Here is a 16,224-nt window from a genome sequence, read left to right as displayed (position 1 = left end):
TAAGCAAATCATACTATGAACTTCACTTTCCTCTTCTAAAGGAATGGGGAAGAAAAAAATCTGTTTTATTTGATTTAAAGAATGGTTGGAAAGGTAAAAATGTACCATACACTCTGTAGAAGATTACATAAAGATAAGAGTTCTGAGTAAGTTGAAAAAGTTAGTGGAAGAATTGAGTTAATGGTTAATAAGGTTTAGAATTTCTATAATTGACTGCCATTTCACAATTTGCCCATACTCAACTAGTTACTAAGTTCCCTCAATTCTTCCTTTTAAATATTTCCAGGATCAATTTTTACTCCTGCTAAACCAATTTAGATCTGTATTACTTATGGTGAGATTACTACAACAGTTTTGCCTCCTAACTAATCTCTCTGTATTTAATTTCTCACTTTTTATATAAATATGTGTATGTGTATATATTATATATAAATGTATATGTTATATACATACATACATATATATATATATATATATCTTCCATCCTGCTACCTGATAAAACTTCCTGTAAGATGATGATTTCATATCACCAATAGGATAAAATCTAAATTTCTTGGCAAGACCTGATCCTTCCTGATCTCAAACTATCTTACCAACTTCATTGATACCATACTTCTCATCTGAGCATTTTAACCACAGTCACAACAATATTTCACATTCCACTAACACCTAACATTCAATGTTGTTCCTATGTCTTTGTTTATATCATTCCCACTACTTGAAGTAGCCTGTCCTATTCTCTATTTCAAGGCATGCCCAGAGCAAATAATTTTCATACACAATAAATAAATCTGTAATAGTTTTTTCTCTTTTGTGTTTTCAGTATTTTTTTTACCTTATCTATAGTATTTATGGATTGACATGAATTATGCATTTGGTTTCATTATTAGACACAGTATCTCTATAAGATAGGGGTTAGGGAACATAATAATTAAATCCTCAATCTTACTAAAGATACAGAAATGAAACAAGTATCAAGATACAGTATAAGTTTCTTACAAAATGCTTCAACAAAGTTAGAAGAGTGACAAAGAAGAAATGAACAATTCATTTAGTTGGGGTGGGCTATGTGGAAGCCTTTCTGAAGAAGGGGCAATGGCAGGTGTTTGGCCTAGACAATAAGCTCCTGAGGTTGATATTATGCCTTTACCCTCATAGACTAGATCCCAGTAAATGCATAGACTATCCTCTATAGTACATTATTGAAGTTAATGGAATTAGATGAATTTTACATGGAAAAACATGTTGATTTATAAAACAAATGCTGACAAGAAAAGGGAAAAGCCAATGTGGTAGAAACTTCCTCAAGCAAAGCCTTTGTCAGGAAGGTCAGTCTACATCACATAGTGATGAGAAAATTAATGCAGCCACAAAGAATGAAAAAAGCTTTAAAAATAGACTGACTTATACTCTGTTAAAAAAAAAAAAAAAACCTTTCTAATAGAGTTTGTTAAATCATAAAACACATAAAATAAAAATTTCACATAAAATAACATTAATAGGCCTAATTTTTCTCTTGCTAGATTCAGATTACTTAAAATTCCAAATGAAGTATTTAGAATAGAATTAATTAGCCTATGCAATATATTTTTTTTTAATAAATCTATGGGTTTTTTTAACCTTTATTTATTTATTTATTTTTATGTGGTGCAGAGGATAGAACCCAGTGCCTCACATGGGCTAGGGAAGTGCTCTACCACTGAGCCACCACTCCAGCCCCATATAATTATTATTTGAAAAATAAAAGTCACCCTAAAAATGTTTAGAAGCAATAGGGTATAACATTTACAAATACAGACTCTAGAGCAAAATTCCCTAGGTTTGATTCTAGGCTCTACCACTTGCTAGTTGGTTTGTAGTTGCTCAAGTGGTTTAATGATAGTGGGTTATATGTAGGTAATTAAGTTTTAATGGTATTCCACAAGTCTCACACCATTGTATGTAGTATATTATTCCTATTGCATAAATACGTAAGAGAAAAATCTCTCTTCTGATAAATCAGAGCATTGATTTTGATGCTTGGATTTCACTTTCTGGTCAAAAATTGGGCAAATCACTTAATCTTTCTAAGTCCTATTGGTAAAACCTTAACAGTTATTTATTTTCCCTAAATCATTCACCTTATAATTCTTATAGTTTTACCAAGAGCAAAACAAATCCCAAAACCCTCTGACCCTTTGAAAGCTATTTAAGAATACAAATCATGCTAATAACCATATAGATAAAATGTAAATATCTCAGCTGTCTGGTCAACATGTACAAACTAGTGCGTTATTCACATAACACTTGCCTGTGGAGTTCCTAGTGCTTTCACAGCATTCAGATCAGATCCTGAAGAGAAAGTATTTTTTGCCCCTCGGACAATGAGGCCTTTCCCTTCCGTCCAATTTTCCAATTCAATCACTTTTTCCAAAAGTTGTAGCATCATAACACCTGCCAGAGAGGGAAGGGGAAAAATAACAAACACATGTAAGAAACTACAAAAACACAAACAATTCAGAAATAAAAATGTGTCAAGCAAGACTTTTAGTTCATAAATTTTACAAATATCTACTGAATGTCTATCGAATGCCTATTTGTGCTGGTACAACGGAGTATATAAGTGGAACCTATTACAGTCTCTGTTTTAAAGATTTAAATTTGTTAGTTTATCTGTCTCTACCTTAAGAATTCATACAAACAGCTGGGTGTGGTGGCACATGTCTATAATCCCAGTGGCTCGGGAGGCTGAGGCAGGAGGCTCCCGAGTTCAAAGCCAGCCTCAGCAACTTACTCAGGCTCCAAGCAATTCAGAGAGACTCTGTCTCAAAATAAAATATAAAAAGTGTTGGGTATGTGACTCAGTGTTTAAGTGCACCTGGGTTCAATCCCCAATACCAAAAAAAAAAAAAGAATTCATACAAATAAATATATATTTAGGTAGGAAAATTAAATTTATCATACATGTCCCAGGAGTAGGAACTGGAATGTACAATATAAGGAAAACTTACTTCTTAGTATAAACATAAAAATATAGAGATAATTTCATAGCAAATGTATCAGCATCTCAGTCAACAAGTTTAACAATCATTATATGACTACGAGATTTTATGACATACTAAACACACGATATACAGAATAAAGTGAAGTTCCTACTCTGTTCACATCAGTAGGATTATAACAGGATGCCAGTTCAGGAAAGCCCAGGAAGTATCATCTCATTCCAAGGTTGACAAACTGTGCTTTTACAAACCCAAGGTATACTATAGATGTGCTTCCTAGGCCTTCCAACCATAAAGTCTATGAAATACTGATCAGATATTTCAAAATTCTATTTCAGCTTCCTTATAAAAAACATATTTAAAACAGAAATGGAAACTTTTAAATGTGCTTATCTTTGCTAATCTTCCAAGTTTATAAAGTTTATGTTTTCAACATGATTAATTTTATTTTCCTTTGCCTAGAAAATGGCAATGTAGAAGAAATGTAAAGATTACAACAAAGGATTAAATTGCCAAAGAATCTGTACAAGTTTACAACAATTTCTTTATAGCTCACATTAAACTACACACATTTAATTTTGGAATATAAATTCCATAAGGTCGAGAGCTATTATTTTCTTTGTCATTTTTTGAAGGAACCAGTAGTAAGGTGGTTCTACAATAAATGTTAAATCAATGTTTGTACTTATAAATTGACTCACATAGCTATGCTCTGTAATTGCTAATTATGACATACTCAGAACTGTAACCCTTCCCAACAAAGTCCTAGGTGCTTTAGAAATAGAGTTCGTGCTCTCAAATGACTTACAGTGTAGCAAGGGAAGTAAAAGACCCACATGTTTAAGGTAGAATAAATCTATACAGGCAAATATGGACTTGCAATCATCTAAGATATTTAAGAGTCTAAAAATAATTATGTTGGCCTTGAGTATAACATTATCTATACCAGTAGTTAATGTTAAACTCATCTTTTTGACTTTGTGAAATAAATCTTAATATCTGGGTGAATGATTTTTAAAGAAGGACCTTGGGGGCTCACTCATCCTGTTCCCACCCAACCTAATTAAACATCATTACTCCAAGCAGCTCTGTTTTTACTAATTTAATACATCATGCATTAATGTTTCCTATTGAATAAAAGATTATAACTATTCAGTAGTAAATTAAAATCACTGATCTAACTTAATCCTCTAGAGCATACTTGACTTTCTATTTTTCCTGAGCTAATATTAAATTTGGATTTTATTCCTTAAACTAACAAAAGGTATGGAACTATACTATCTAATAAAATAACTATTAACCACATGTAACTACCGAGAACTTGAAATGTGGCTAGTTAAACTGAGATGTACAGTGAGTTCAAGACCACATTTCGAAGGCTTAGTGTGAAAATAAAAATGAAAATTTCTGATTGATATGTCAGTTACTTGTTTAAGTAATACATTGGATATGCTGAGTTAAATAAAAGGTATTAGTTTTAAAATCAATTTTATCTGTTTCTTTTTATTTTTTTAATGATGGCTACTACACTATTTAAAATTACATATGTGGATCACATTTGGGTGTGGCATTATATTTTATTGGTAGGACTGAACTAGAAAAGTATCTCTGAATTCTGGCAAGTGAAGAGAAAAGTTGTTTTGGTTATAAAGAACCCTCTACTGGTATTTACAAAGTTTACAGCTTACTCAATTATATCTGCAGTTATAATGATAATTATATATAGACACATAAAATTATTGAGATATTTTTTAGTCCAATATTCAAGTGCTACTGAAGAATAGAATTTATCTTGCCCCATGCAGTGCATAACTGATAAGTAGATTACAAAATCACCTTGAAAAGAGATGTGTGGTCAAGAAGGCTATTCGTTACCTCTTATATAACATAATGGTAGCATGAGTCAAATCTGAGCTTCAGCAAAAATTATTAATTACCATGCTCTGCTCTCCATGTCTCTTAAATATAAAATTCTTATGTGTTAAGAATTTTGACTAACAAATAAGTTATTCATTAGAATCTAAGTTAGGCAAGAGTCAACAGATAGGCCAGTGCAGTGCTGCCACTGGAGAAATGAGATCTAGTATTTCATAGTTTGGTAGATGCTACAGAATAATAATTTATTATTTATGTTAGTGATCATTATATATTACATATATAAACACTTTTATTATATAGTTTAGTATATATAAATAACAAATAACATGTATCGAAATAATTACAAGAGGAGTTTGAAGGTATCAACACGAAGAAATGCTAATTACTCTAATTTGAACATATATGTGTATCAAATTATCACACTGCACTACATACATATATAATTATTATATACCAATTAAAAATTTAAAAATAAATTTTTAAGAAAGAGTGCCTTTTTAATGCTAAAATGAAGACTGTGGGCAAAAGAGGGAAATTAACAATGACAGTCTTTATCTCAAATGTAAACAAAACAGTTTTTTTCACTTATGGGTTTCTCTCTTCAGTTTCAGAAAATCTTTGAGACCTTCTCCTCCTTGTTCTCTGAAAACAAACAAATGGAGTTTTTATACAGTTAATAAATTATAGAAAAAATAAGATTAACAGTGTCCTTTTTATCAATATGTGTTTAAATTTCTTGAAAACATTAAAATTCTCATATTAGTAAAAATATTCCTAGTTCATGTAATAGCTTCATTTGTTCCATGTGTTCTACAAACACATGAAACACATGATTTTGAAGATTCTGTCACCAGACAAGGACAAAAAATATGTGTCAGCAGGTAAGACTTAGTGTCTGTCATTCTTTATCTAGGAAAAGGGAGATCTGATACCTGAGAAGGCATTCATTTTACTGGGATTGTTCAGAGTGAGAATGCCAATGCCGTTGTCTTTCTTCTGAAGGTCAATGGACCCACCAGGAAACTGCAGCAGAGTCTTTTTCACTTCTTCTTCATGGAAGCCATGAGAAGTATTATAAAGTGATGCTCCCACTTGATGTAGTAGTTTTGTCCTTGCAGACAGAGATGATTTATTCAAAAAACTTTGTGCCATATCTGAAAAACAGAGATAAGTATATAGTTTTCAAGATTAACAGACTAATTTTTCTACTATTATGTGTTAATCAGCTATAGCCTTTCTATTGAATTGGGAATATTTCCCTGTTTTAAAAGTACTCTTTCAGCTGCATGTACCTATAGTCCCAACTACTCAGGAGGCTAAGGCAGTAAAATTGCTTCAACCCAGGAGTTTGCGACCAATCTTAGGATATAGGCAGACCCCCATCTCTTAAAAATAAAAAAAAGAAAGAAAAATACTCTTTGAGGAGATGGTCAGTGTGGAATTTATTTTTTCTTTCCCTCCTTCTCAAAATCAAATAATTCACAAAGCATATAATTTCAGTATATCAAGGAGGAAGACATAATTGCAATGTATTTACTGGGATCTAATAAACGAGAAAGGCTTAGAAAAAATGTTGCTCTTTTCTATTTAGCACGAGATCTCCTGTCTCTAAATAGTCTTTCTCATCACAGTACTTTCTCATTCTCCAATCCTTAACTTTTCGAAATCTAGTTCAGTCCCAACAACCCCTTGGAAGTAGTCTCTATGTAGAATGCTACAAAAGTAACTACGCTCTAATAGAAATTTTATTCTTAGCAATATCCTTATCTTTTGCCATGCTTTCATGCAAAAAGTCGGAAAGAATCATGAGGAAAATGGAGGAGGAAAGGAATGTGTATGTGGACTTTGTGTTCCCCATGGTTCTGTCACTCTTTTCTTATTTCATGCATACATTCTCAATAATCTCATCTTTGCCTCTAGGCTTTTTTGCCCTGTGTAAACATTTTTGTTTATATAAAATATACATTCAAAAAAGTATACAAAACATAAGATACAGCTCAATAAATTTTCACTAGGTGAAAACATTCTAGTAAATAGCACTCAAATCAAGAAACAGAACATAACTTGAACCTCAAGAGGTTCTTAGTGCCACCTTGCAGTCATAATGCCTCAAATAAGGATGACTATCTTGCCCTTAACATCCAATGTTAGTTAGCAAACTTTTTAACTTTACATAAATTGAAAAGTATATATTCTTCTCTGTATGGTTTCAACATTGTTTCTGAATCCATTACTGATGTTACGTATAATTAGAGACTAAACAGTCGATTATCATCATTCCTGCATTCCATTACATGAATGTACTAAATTTACTTATTCCAATGTTAACAGACATTTGGGTTGTTTCCAGTTTTTAGTATTACAAATAGAGTTGCTCTAAACACTTTGGCATGTGTCTTTTGGTCACTTATATATACATTCCTGTGGGCTAAATATCCAAGAATAGAATTATTGGGTTGGTATGCTGCAGCCTAGCTTATCCCAATTGCTAAATACTGAAGAACTTTCAGTTAACTTTCTGCACCATTGGTAGCTTCAAACTATTAACAAGCACTAGCACGCTCTCTCACACACACAGCCAATTGACCAGTATACCACCAGTCATAACGTATGCATCTGTTCATTTGTTCAACTTCAGAAGATACTACCAGCATTTTCTGAAATGATTGTACCAATGATACACTCCCATAAGTAGCAAATGTTAAATTTGCTCCACAATCTTGTTAGCACTTGCTATTGTCTTTCTCCTCCCTGCTTCCATTTAAAGCATTCTAGTGGGTGGTAGCTCATGTTGTTTTCATTTTGTTTGTATGATGTGTGATGAAGGTAAGCCTTATTATCCTTACTCTTATTTGCATTCCATCTTTTGTGAGAGGTCCCAAATTTTTGGCCATTTTTCTACTTTTTGGCCTTTTTATTATTTATTCCAAATGAATCATTTGAAATTATTTTCCTACAAATATTACTTTTATTCGATGAATATTTTCCCTCACATTTGCCTTATCCATTTTCCTCAGACAGTCCCAGTTCCCCAAACTGCAGGCCAATTCGGATTTATACCCCTGCTTTCCCCATAAAAGTTCTGTCTGTGGAAAGGAGACATGTCTGAAATTATGGACATTAATTATCTACTATCACTAGAAAATGAGCTATTCTAGTCAAATAAACTATTTAAATAAGAGTAAAACTGTCCTGGGCAAGGCAAATCCTTTCTAGAGCTTTGTCTCAAGCACATGGAAACACGTTAAGTATTTTGGCCAATTTTAAGATACTTCATATTATTCTTAGAAACTGAATTTATAACCATGTTTCTAATTTATATCCTTATAAGTACAAATCTAGGTAGATACTCTCAAAGAAACTTAAAAGACTTAGAATAAGGGGGTCTTTAAAAACTTGAGTAGGACCTAAAGAATGTACATGAAGGAGAAATAAAGTAATGAAGTTAGAAAATTCAGACAAATAGATCTATGGCAAATGGAAGTGGAGGGAAGGCTTCAGAAATAAAATGTTATTAACAAATGGGTTTGAGATGGTTTTGAAAAAAACACAAGGATTTTGGAGACTTTGTAAGTCTCTTCGGAGTTATGGGATGGATTTCCCATGCATGCTGAGGGAGGACTGAATCTACTGAAAATATAGCTAAGTGTCTCCTCGTATTAAGCTATTAGAGACTTGCATTAAATATAGCCTTAACTTCCATAAAAGGATTTTCTTACCAGTACACTTATTATCATGTAGTTTGCTTTTTTTTTTTAATAGATACCAATGGGTTCAAACAGATTAGGAGGAACAAAGGATTATTATATTCTATTTCTCTCATTCTTTCTAATTTTAAAAATTCTAAGCAGAGACAAATTAAGCTACAGATCAGCTCTAGAGAGGATGCTAAAGGAAAACAGATTTTTTTCTTTTTATTTCCCTGTGGCTGAGCTATTGGTAGAGGGAAATACTTTTTCTAATATTCTAGTTTTCATGCTTTCAGAGTATCATCTCTTCAAATTATGTTGAAAGCTAATTATTACAGCATGAAAACTATATAGTCCCATCCCCCTACCCAAAACAAACTTAGAAAATAAACAGAAATAAGGTCATACTATGATTTAAATGTTTTTGTCTCCTCCAAAATTCATACTGAAACTTAATCTCCAATGCAGCAGTATGGGAGGTGTGGGCTTTGGGAGATGATTGAGTCAAAAGGGCTACATCTTCATGAATTCAATTAGGTGTCCTTATAAAAGAACTAGATGGAAGGAGTTTGTTCCACTTGCCCTTCTGTCTTATGCCAAGTGAGAACAAAGCAGCCCTCCCCTATGAAGGACAAAGCAATTTATGTGCCATTTCAGTAGCACAGAGCAATTCTAACCATATGCTGGTGACTTAATCTTGGATTTCCCAAACTAAAGCTGTGAGAAATAAATTTATATTCTTTGTAAATTATGTAGTATTGGTATTTTGTTATAACAGCAATCTGAGACAGTCCTACATTTCTATTTACAATGAACTAAAACTTACCTTTGTGTGCAGCTTTCTTCTACAGAGTAACTTTCAAATTTTAGAAAAAATACTAGCATTGTCAACACTTTCACTCTCAGCATTTCCCTCCAAATAAATACATACTTTTAAAAAGCAAGTATCAATTTTATCAAAAAATCTGTAAAGCCTGAAGTACTCCTTCAGGTCACTCCACAGCTATTTAAAATAAGAAGTCTTCTGAGTGTTCTAGAATATATACAGGCTATTTTATTAATTATTTATTATTAAACATTTATTATAAAGTAAAAAAATTTATGGTTATGAATTTCAAATTATATTACATTCAGTCATAAAGAAGATAACCAAAATGTCAAGAATGAAAAAAAAAAATCAGTGTCTGAGTCACCTAACAGGTGCTGAACAAGTTAGGTTTCAGAATATGGATGTGTTCTATTTCCTAACCTACATAATAGATACAAAGGTAATTACTTTGTCATTGCTCTTTATATTCTTCTTATATATTTATATTCTCTATATGTTACATTTACTAATCAGGAAACTTTTTAACAAACACTGAAGAATATACAGGTAATGTTTCCTAAACTTCTAAACTGTCAATTTCAAAGACAGTTTCTTAAGTACTCTATTTAATTTCATAGTAGAAATCTGGGTAAGGAATACAAATGTTACATTGGAGCTACTTATAACACAGTGTGAAGTCTTTGGCAGGTCTAGAAACTAAGCAAAAGGTAATGATATCTCTTACAAATGGACACACAATCAAAAAAACAACAAAACAGAATTTCATCACTGACACAAATGGTAGCTGTGTGTGTGTGTGTGTGTGGGTGTGTGGGTGTGTGTGTGTATTTTACTGGGGATTTAACCCAGGGGTGCTTTACCATTGAACATCCCTAGCTGCCTTTTAAAAAAAAAAAATTTTAAATTTTTGAGACAGGGTCTCAATAAATTGCCACGCCTCGCCTCAGATTTGCGATCCTTCTGTTTCAGCCTTCCACATAGCTGGGATTACAGTCTTGTACCACTATCCCTAGCAAATGTTAGTATTTTGAAGGTGAGTTCCTGACTCCATTAAATCAAATTTTTAAAGAGACTATGTCTTATTCATAGCCCTTAGCATATAGTTTTAAATTAAATATTTGTAGAACTAAAAGACACAGAATGTGGTTATTATTATATAAATATTACTGTAACTATGATTTTCAAAAGATAATATTTATATTTACAAACTAGAAAAAAAATTTTGTTGAGTTTCTAAGAAATGCCAAGTTCAAGCTGTGTAGGGCATCATATTTGGCCAAATTCTCTTCTTTACTGGCCTCTGGTCAATTGGCCACCACTCATCCCATCAGTGAAGGAATCTTTCTTTTCAGAAAAGGAAGACAAGAGCTCCTTGTCTGGTTTTAATCAAGTTTATGAAAAGTTTGCACACAACATGATCTCTACTGGATCATTAATCAAAACATTTCCTTTAAAGAAATGACATTATTGAGATAATCCAAAGGTACTGTACATATCTACAATGTATATTTTATATACTTTATAAGAAGGGTCCATTAGTAATATTCTTCCTACTTCAACTATTTGAATAGATATCTCTCACAAAGCTGTTGGATATTTTGGGCCACACTAATACATTCTTCCTAACTTTCTTAGAATGACAGGCAGTATACCCAGTAGATACCAAAGTAAACACCTAAAAATTATTATTAGCACACTGAAATGAGAAACCCTAAATATGACCTGCATTCCCCCTTCCAGAGGAAGATAGTAGTTATCCTCATCCCCTCTTCCAGAGGAAGATAGTAGTTTTGAGCTTTCTGTAAGGGTCAACAAAGTGAACTGCCTCCACTGGTACTGCTTTTTTAGATTCACTGTGATGTTCTCCCATTTTGTCTTTCTTTACTTGTGGTCTCTATAGGTCACCTCCAGAACTACCCCCTCCAGAACCCCTGGACTGGACCCTTGTGGAAAAGGAACCTAGGGTTGCTTTCAGTTCATGGAATGTTCCTTCCTAAGAAAGCAACACAGGAGCTGGGGAGATAGCTCAGTCGGTAGAGTGCTTGCTTGCCTTGCATGCACAAGGCCCTGGGTTCGATCCCCAGCACCGCAAAAAAAAAAAAAAAAGCAACACAGATTAGGGTTTCAGGGTTCCTTAGGGCTCCTTCTAGTCTAGAGAAAATAAGTTATCAAGGTTGCCTACTAGTTCAGTTCACACAGCTGGCAGGCATATATACTCAGAACCAAACATGTTTCTAGGAATTTGCTTTTGCGTGGATTGTGTCTGCTCTGTGCACATTTTACTCCAAAGGACAATTAAATACAGAGCGGCAACTCAATGGAGAAAATTAATTTAGGGCAGAAGTCCTGATCCTCTCCACAACAATCATGACTTCAAATAAAAATGTTAGAGGAAACTAGATGTGGATTATGCAACATTAAAAAAATAAGTTTGCCTGTGTTCTTCATAATGCTCTATTTAGGGAAAAGAATAAAGAGTTAAAACTAGAAAATACAAAGGAGTACAAATTATTATTGTAGGATAACAGAATCAGCAAACAATATGTCTTCTGCTATCATTTGCAAGGGATCTGTCTGCTGTCTTGATACACTGTCCCTCCCTCCAGCAGCCAACAACACTGGTGAAATTAGCATGAATACCATCAGATCCCCGTCCCCTTATCCTTAATCATTAAACTTTCAAATATTTATGTAATATTATGTAATATGTAAATAACAATAATACTTTACCTCATTAAGTATCTTTGATCTCTGCAATGCTGACTTCTCCCAGGAAACCTTATAATAATTCATGTACCCTTTTTTCTATTAATTCCATATTTTTCTCTTTCTCCCCTTATTATATACTCCTACCACTACTGTTCTTTCTTTTTTCTCCTCCTCTCAGATTCCCTTCCTTGTCTGTACAAGAGTCGTACCAGAAAAAACTCAATGACACTGCTTAAACCTGCCAGATTAGCTGACTCAGTTTAGGAAGCCAAGTCTAAAAATTTAGAAAGAGCTATTTTGTATACTTTAATCCAAATTCCAAATTCAGAGTCTAAAGTACACAGCAGGTCAATGCTGAGGAGATAAGCTGTTAGTCACTATTCAACTACTATAGTACCTGAAAATATAAGTAAATACAGTTTAAGATTCAAGTCCTGTGTAAGCAAGTAGTTAAAAAATCTGTACTTGGTTTACTCCCTAAATTACAAGGCAACAAAAAGGTACTGAGGCATTTACAATGTTATAAACTTTTTTTTTTTTTTTTTAAGAATCAGAACTTTATTTGGTTCTCAACACTGGCTACCAGCTCAATCTTCTTATGTAATTATTTTAAATCTCCACTATTTTTCTCAAGTTCATACTTCACAGCCTCTCTCCACAAAGAATGAACCTATAATTCTGCCAAATATACAGGCATCTTATTCCTTTCTCTTATATTTATGTGAGAATACCCCAACTTCTTACTTAAGGAAGAGATGGCTAACTTCCCAGAAGATCCCAAGCTTCAAAGACTCCTGTTACCACAGCCTAGACTGAATTTATCCATAGCCCAAACTTTTCACCAGATCATTGATATGTTCATGTTTTTTTAAGTTTGAAAGTTTCCTACCTATTATACTAACATTCCACCCACCTTTGCAGGTGACATATTAATTTGATAGAGTAGTGTCTATCATTGTACCCACATTACCACTTGCTTTCTTTGGTGAAAAAATGTTTAAAATCTGTCTGGCAGGATGCCATGCTGCCCCACCAGGAGGCCAATTCAGTCCAGCTGAACAAGCTTACTGCCAAGCCACCAGAAAGGGGTAAGACAGGAGACCCTCTGGTCAAAAAAAAAAAAAAAAAAAAAAAAAACCCAAAATGCAAACCAAAGGTTTTGCTCTGTTTCCAAGCTGTATAAAGGTGATCAAATAGTTCCCCTGAGTGCAGAGGGAATACACTAGTTGATTTATTAAAAGCACTTACCTGTTTGACCATTATGTTAGAATCATTAAGTACAGAAAACTAACACAAATCCATACTTAATCAGAAAACCTAAGACAGACAGTGAACAAGAAAAAAATCAGAGGTATGTGAGTTTAGACTGTCGACATGCTGCCTGTTTGTCAAGGCTTCAATTTGATGTTAAGCTATTACCATATAAAACTACCTTTCAAGTTTCGCTGCATGCCACCCACACCCCTCTCATTCACACGACCACAAAACATTTTCAGTTCTTCAAATCCTTTAGGTTTTTCATTATTCCAAACCTTGGTTTATCTGATCTCCGTGACACATTTTTCTTCCTTAGAATAATTCCAAGTCATCTCCTCTAACACCCTAAACTACATAAAATCCCACTGTCTGCACTCACATATATTTTCCTTATCAAAACCCTCACTCAATGACGTCACAACTTCTTTAAATTGTTCCACTACATTTAGCTGCATGAGGGCCTTTGCAGTATCTAGAAAAATGCTTAGCAAACAGTAATTGCCAATAATAATCTTAAGTCTGAATTTTATACAAGGGTTTAAGAATCTGGCCACAAAACCAACAGTCCACCTATCCAATTTATTATTCTCATAACTCACCTTTTTTCAACTCCATGCCTCTTCAAAGGCTGATTTCCCTTACTGGAATGCTGAACACTCACTGCCTGTGCCCCCAATAAATTATTATGTACTCATCTTTCACCCAATAAGTTGTCGAGGAAAGATCAGATGTTGTATCACCATGTTCCTCCCTCCCTCAGATAAAATAATTACACTCTTCCCTCCCACCCCAAGCCTATCTCAGGAGAGCACAAGGTCTTCAAAAGGAGCCTTCTATCCCTGCCCACGTCCAGTTTATCTCTACACCTGCAGCATCTAGAACATGGCTGGTGTACCTTAAACTCTTTGATGGGGAACGCAGGAGTGTTGATTTGGATATTCTCTTAGTCCTTATAAGTCTTTTCAACCATAACTTATCTATGGGTTTAATCTACATTTGTAGTCCCTCCACTTGTATACTGCATTTTCATTGCTGCAGCAGAAACATAAATTCTAGAATAAAGGAACCCATAATATCAGGTTTGGCTGCTCATTTTTTGTTGTTCAAAAGTTGACTGGATGAAAACAATATTAAGAAACGTTTCAGCTAAGCAAGACTGAATAAAACAGAAAGAGACAAGTACTGAGATCTCAGGGACCATTACCTAAGTTATCCCAAGGCTTTGGGAGTTTTCAGAAATCATTAAATAAGTGCCTTGAATTTAGATTTTCTTATCCTCTTGAAAATATTAAAGGCCTCCACCTCCCCTGGAAAGTTTTACTCATCGTTTTCCAGCGCCTCCACTACCTCTGAAGGTCAGTGGGCGGCGCTAGCCACTGCTTTCCCACGCCCAGCAGGGGGCAGTGGGCCTGCGCCGCCGCCTCGCAGGGAACCGGCAGCAGAGCCCCACGGCTGTCCGTTTGAGATTCGCTGGAAAAGGCACCAGCATCTATTCCACAACTACATCCTGGGATTCTCTTACGAACGACACTGACGTTGTGGCCAGCTCCTAGGAACACAGAGCTCGAAAGGCCGGGGAAATTCCCCTTCCGCTTTCCCGCGACCCTCTTCCGTTCTCTTTCACGCTACCTTCCCCTTTCGGAGTCTTTTTTCCGCTTCCGTGAGACCCTCTTCCGCTCCCTGGTGCCCATTCTCTGTTCCCCCCCCCGCGGTTCCTTCCTCTCACCCAGGTCTTCTTCCTCTCCGACGCCTTCTTTTTCCGACCCCTCGTGCTGCCGCGACTCCGGAAGTTCCGCCCCCTCCCACCAGACATCCCCTTCCCGGGACCACGTCGCAGTTTTCCTCCCTCCCCGGTGTCGCAAGAAAGCCTAGTCCTGCGGGCTCCTGTTGTGCTAGCATGGAGTGTTTGATTCTGCAGTACAGGGTTTAGTCTGGGAAAGGGAAGCCGCTCCATCCAGCTCGTTCTGCTGAAAACCTGGATACAAGTGAAGGGAAGAAAACGAGTTTAGGGGAATCGCAAAAGGGGTGGGGCGAGGTATAGAAAACTGCCTCATGTAATGTATCAGTTATCGAGGGGTAAAGGGATATTTTTGTCTTTTGTTTAAAAAAAATCAAATACTCAGTGTAGGTCCTGAATAAATATGCTTTTATAAAGCTCAGTAAACTTAAAATTCTGTGCCAACACCCATTTTATGGCACAGACAGCAAATGCTTTGGAAGACATGAAAGGGAAAACTTTTGCATCCGCTTTGGAATCATTTTGTCAAAGAACAGGAACTGAAATTAGATATTAGGTGGTTGATGACAAAGATAGTATCTGGATGTTAGTTAAAGCAGTGAAAAACATTTGGGGGAAGAGCTGAGCTCGATTTCCTTTATGCAGAGGCCATTTGGTGTTTTAAAGAGAATTGGAGGGAGTGGGAGTGTGGGTGCAAAAAAGTGAAAATTACAAAGGGTTGGCTAGTGTAAATGTGATTAGGCCAACAGTGTGTGTTAACTGGCAGTTACCTTAGACTTTTAACCTCTTGAGACCAAGAGGGCCGTATCCTTTTTGATGACTACTTTTGAAAAAAGTGGCTGTTGGGTCCTTGATAAAGTACTTCTATGTTGTAGTAGGTGCACATTTGCAATGATAAGTTCTCTCTGATAATTGCTCTAAGAAAAGGAGATCAAGAGCATATCATAAGTTTGTTGACTGGAAAACAGTTGACCTTTCTCAGGCAGGCATTTGAAGGGTGAATCCGGCATAAATATGCCGCAGATGGGAACATCTGAGCCAGTGACAATAGGAATGACATCTGGCCAGGCAGAATTGTAATAGGAAGGTGGGCTAACTTCAAGGAGAGGAGAGACAATACTGAGAGAAAGATCATGCTGCCTT

At 35.1% G+C, this 16,224-nt stretch overlaps 1 protein-coding gene across 8 annotated transcripts in view; it reads right to left on the bottom strand.

The window, feature by feature from the left end:
• ECHDC1 (ethylmalonyl-CoA decarboxylase 1) overlaps positions 1–16,216 on the bottom strand; it is a 32,381-nt gene extending 16,165 nt beyond the window's left edge. For 2 of the 8 annotated variants that reach the window (XM_079146261.1, XM_079146262.1), the window contains exons 1-3: positions 14,973–16,216; positions 5,792–6,013; positions 2,291–2,433 (exon numbers count right to left, since the gene is read on the bottom strand). In XM_079146261.1, coding sequence (XP_079002387.1) covers positions 2,291–2,433; positions 5,792–6,013; positions 14,973–15,297 — 690 coding nt within the window. In that variant the 5' untranslated portion in view covers positions 15,298–16,216. The other 6 variants (XM_079146257.1, XM_079146255.1, XM_079146259.1 and 3 more) reach the window with 6 other exon arrangements.
• Between the last annotated feature and the right edge of the window lie 8 nt (positions 16,217–16,224).

This window comes from Sciurus vulgaris (assembly GCF_902686455.1).
Source record: "Sciurus vulgaris genome assembly, chromosome: 7".
NCBI lineage: Eukaryota > Metazoa > Chordata > Mammalia > Rodentia > Sciuridae > Sciurus > Sciurus vulgaris.
Note: the sequence above shows the minus strand (reverse complement) of the source record. Positions and strands in the feature narration are given on the sequence as shown.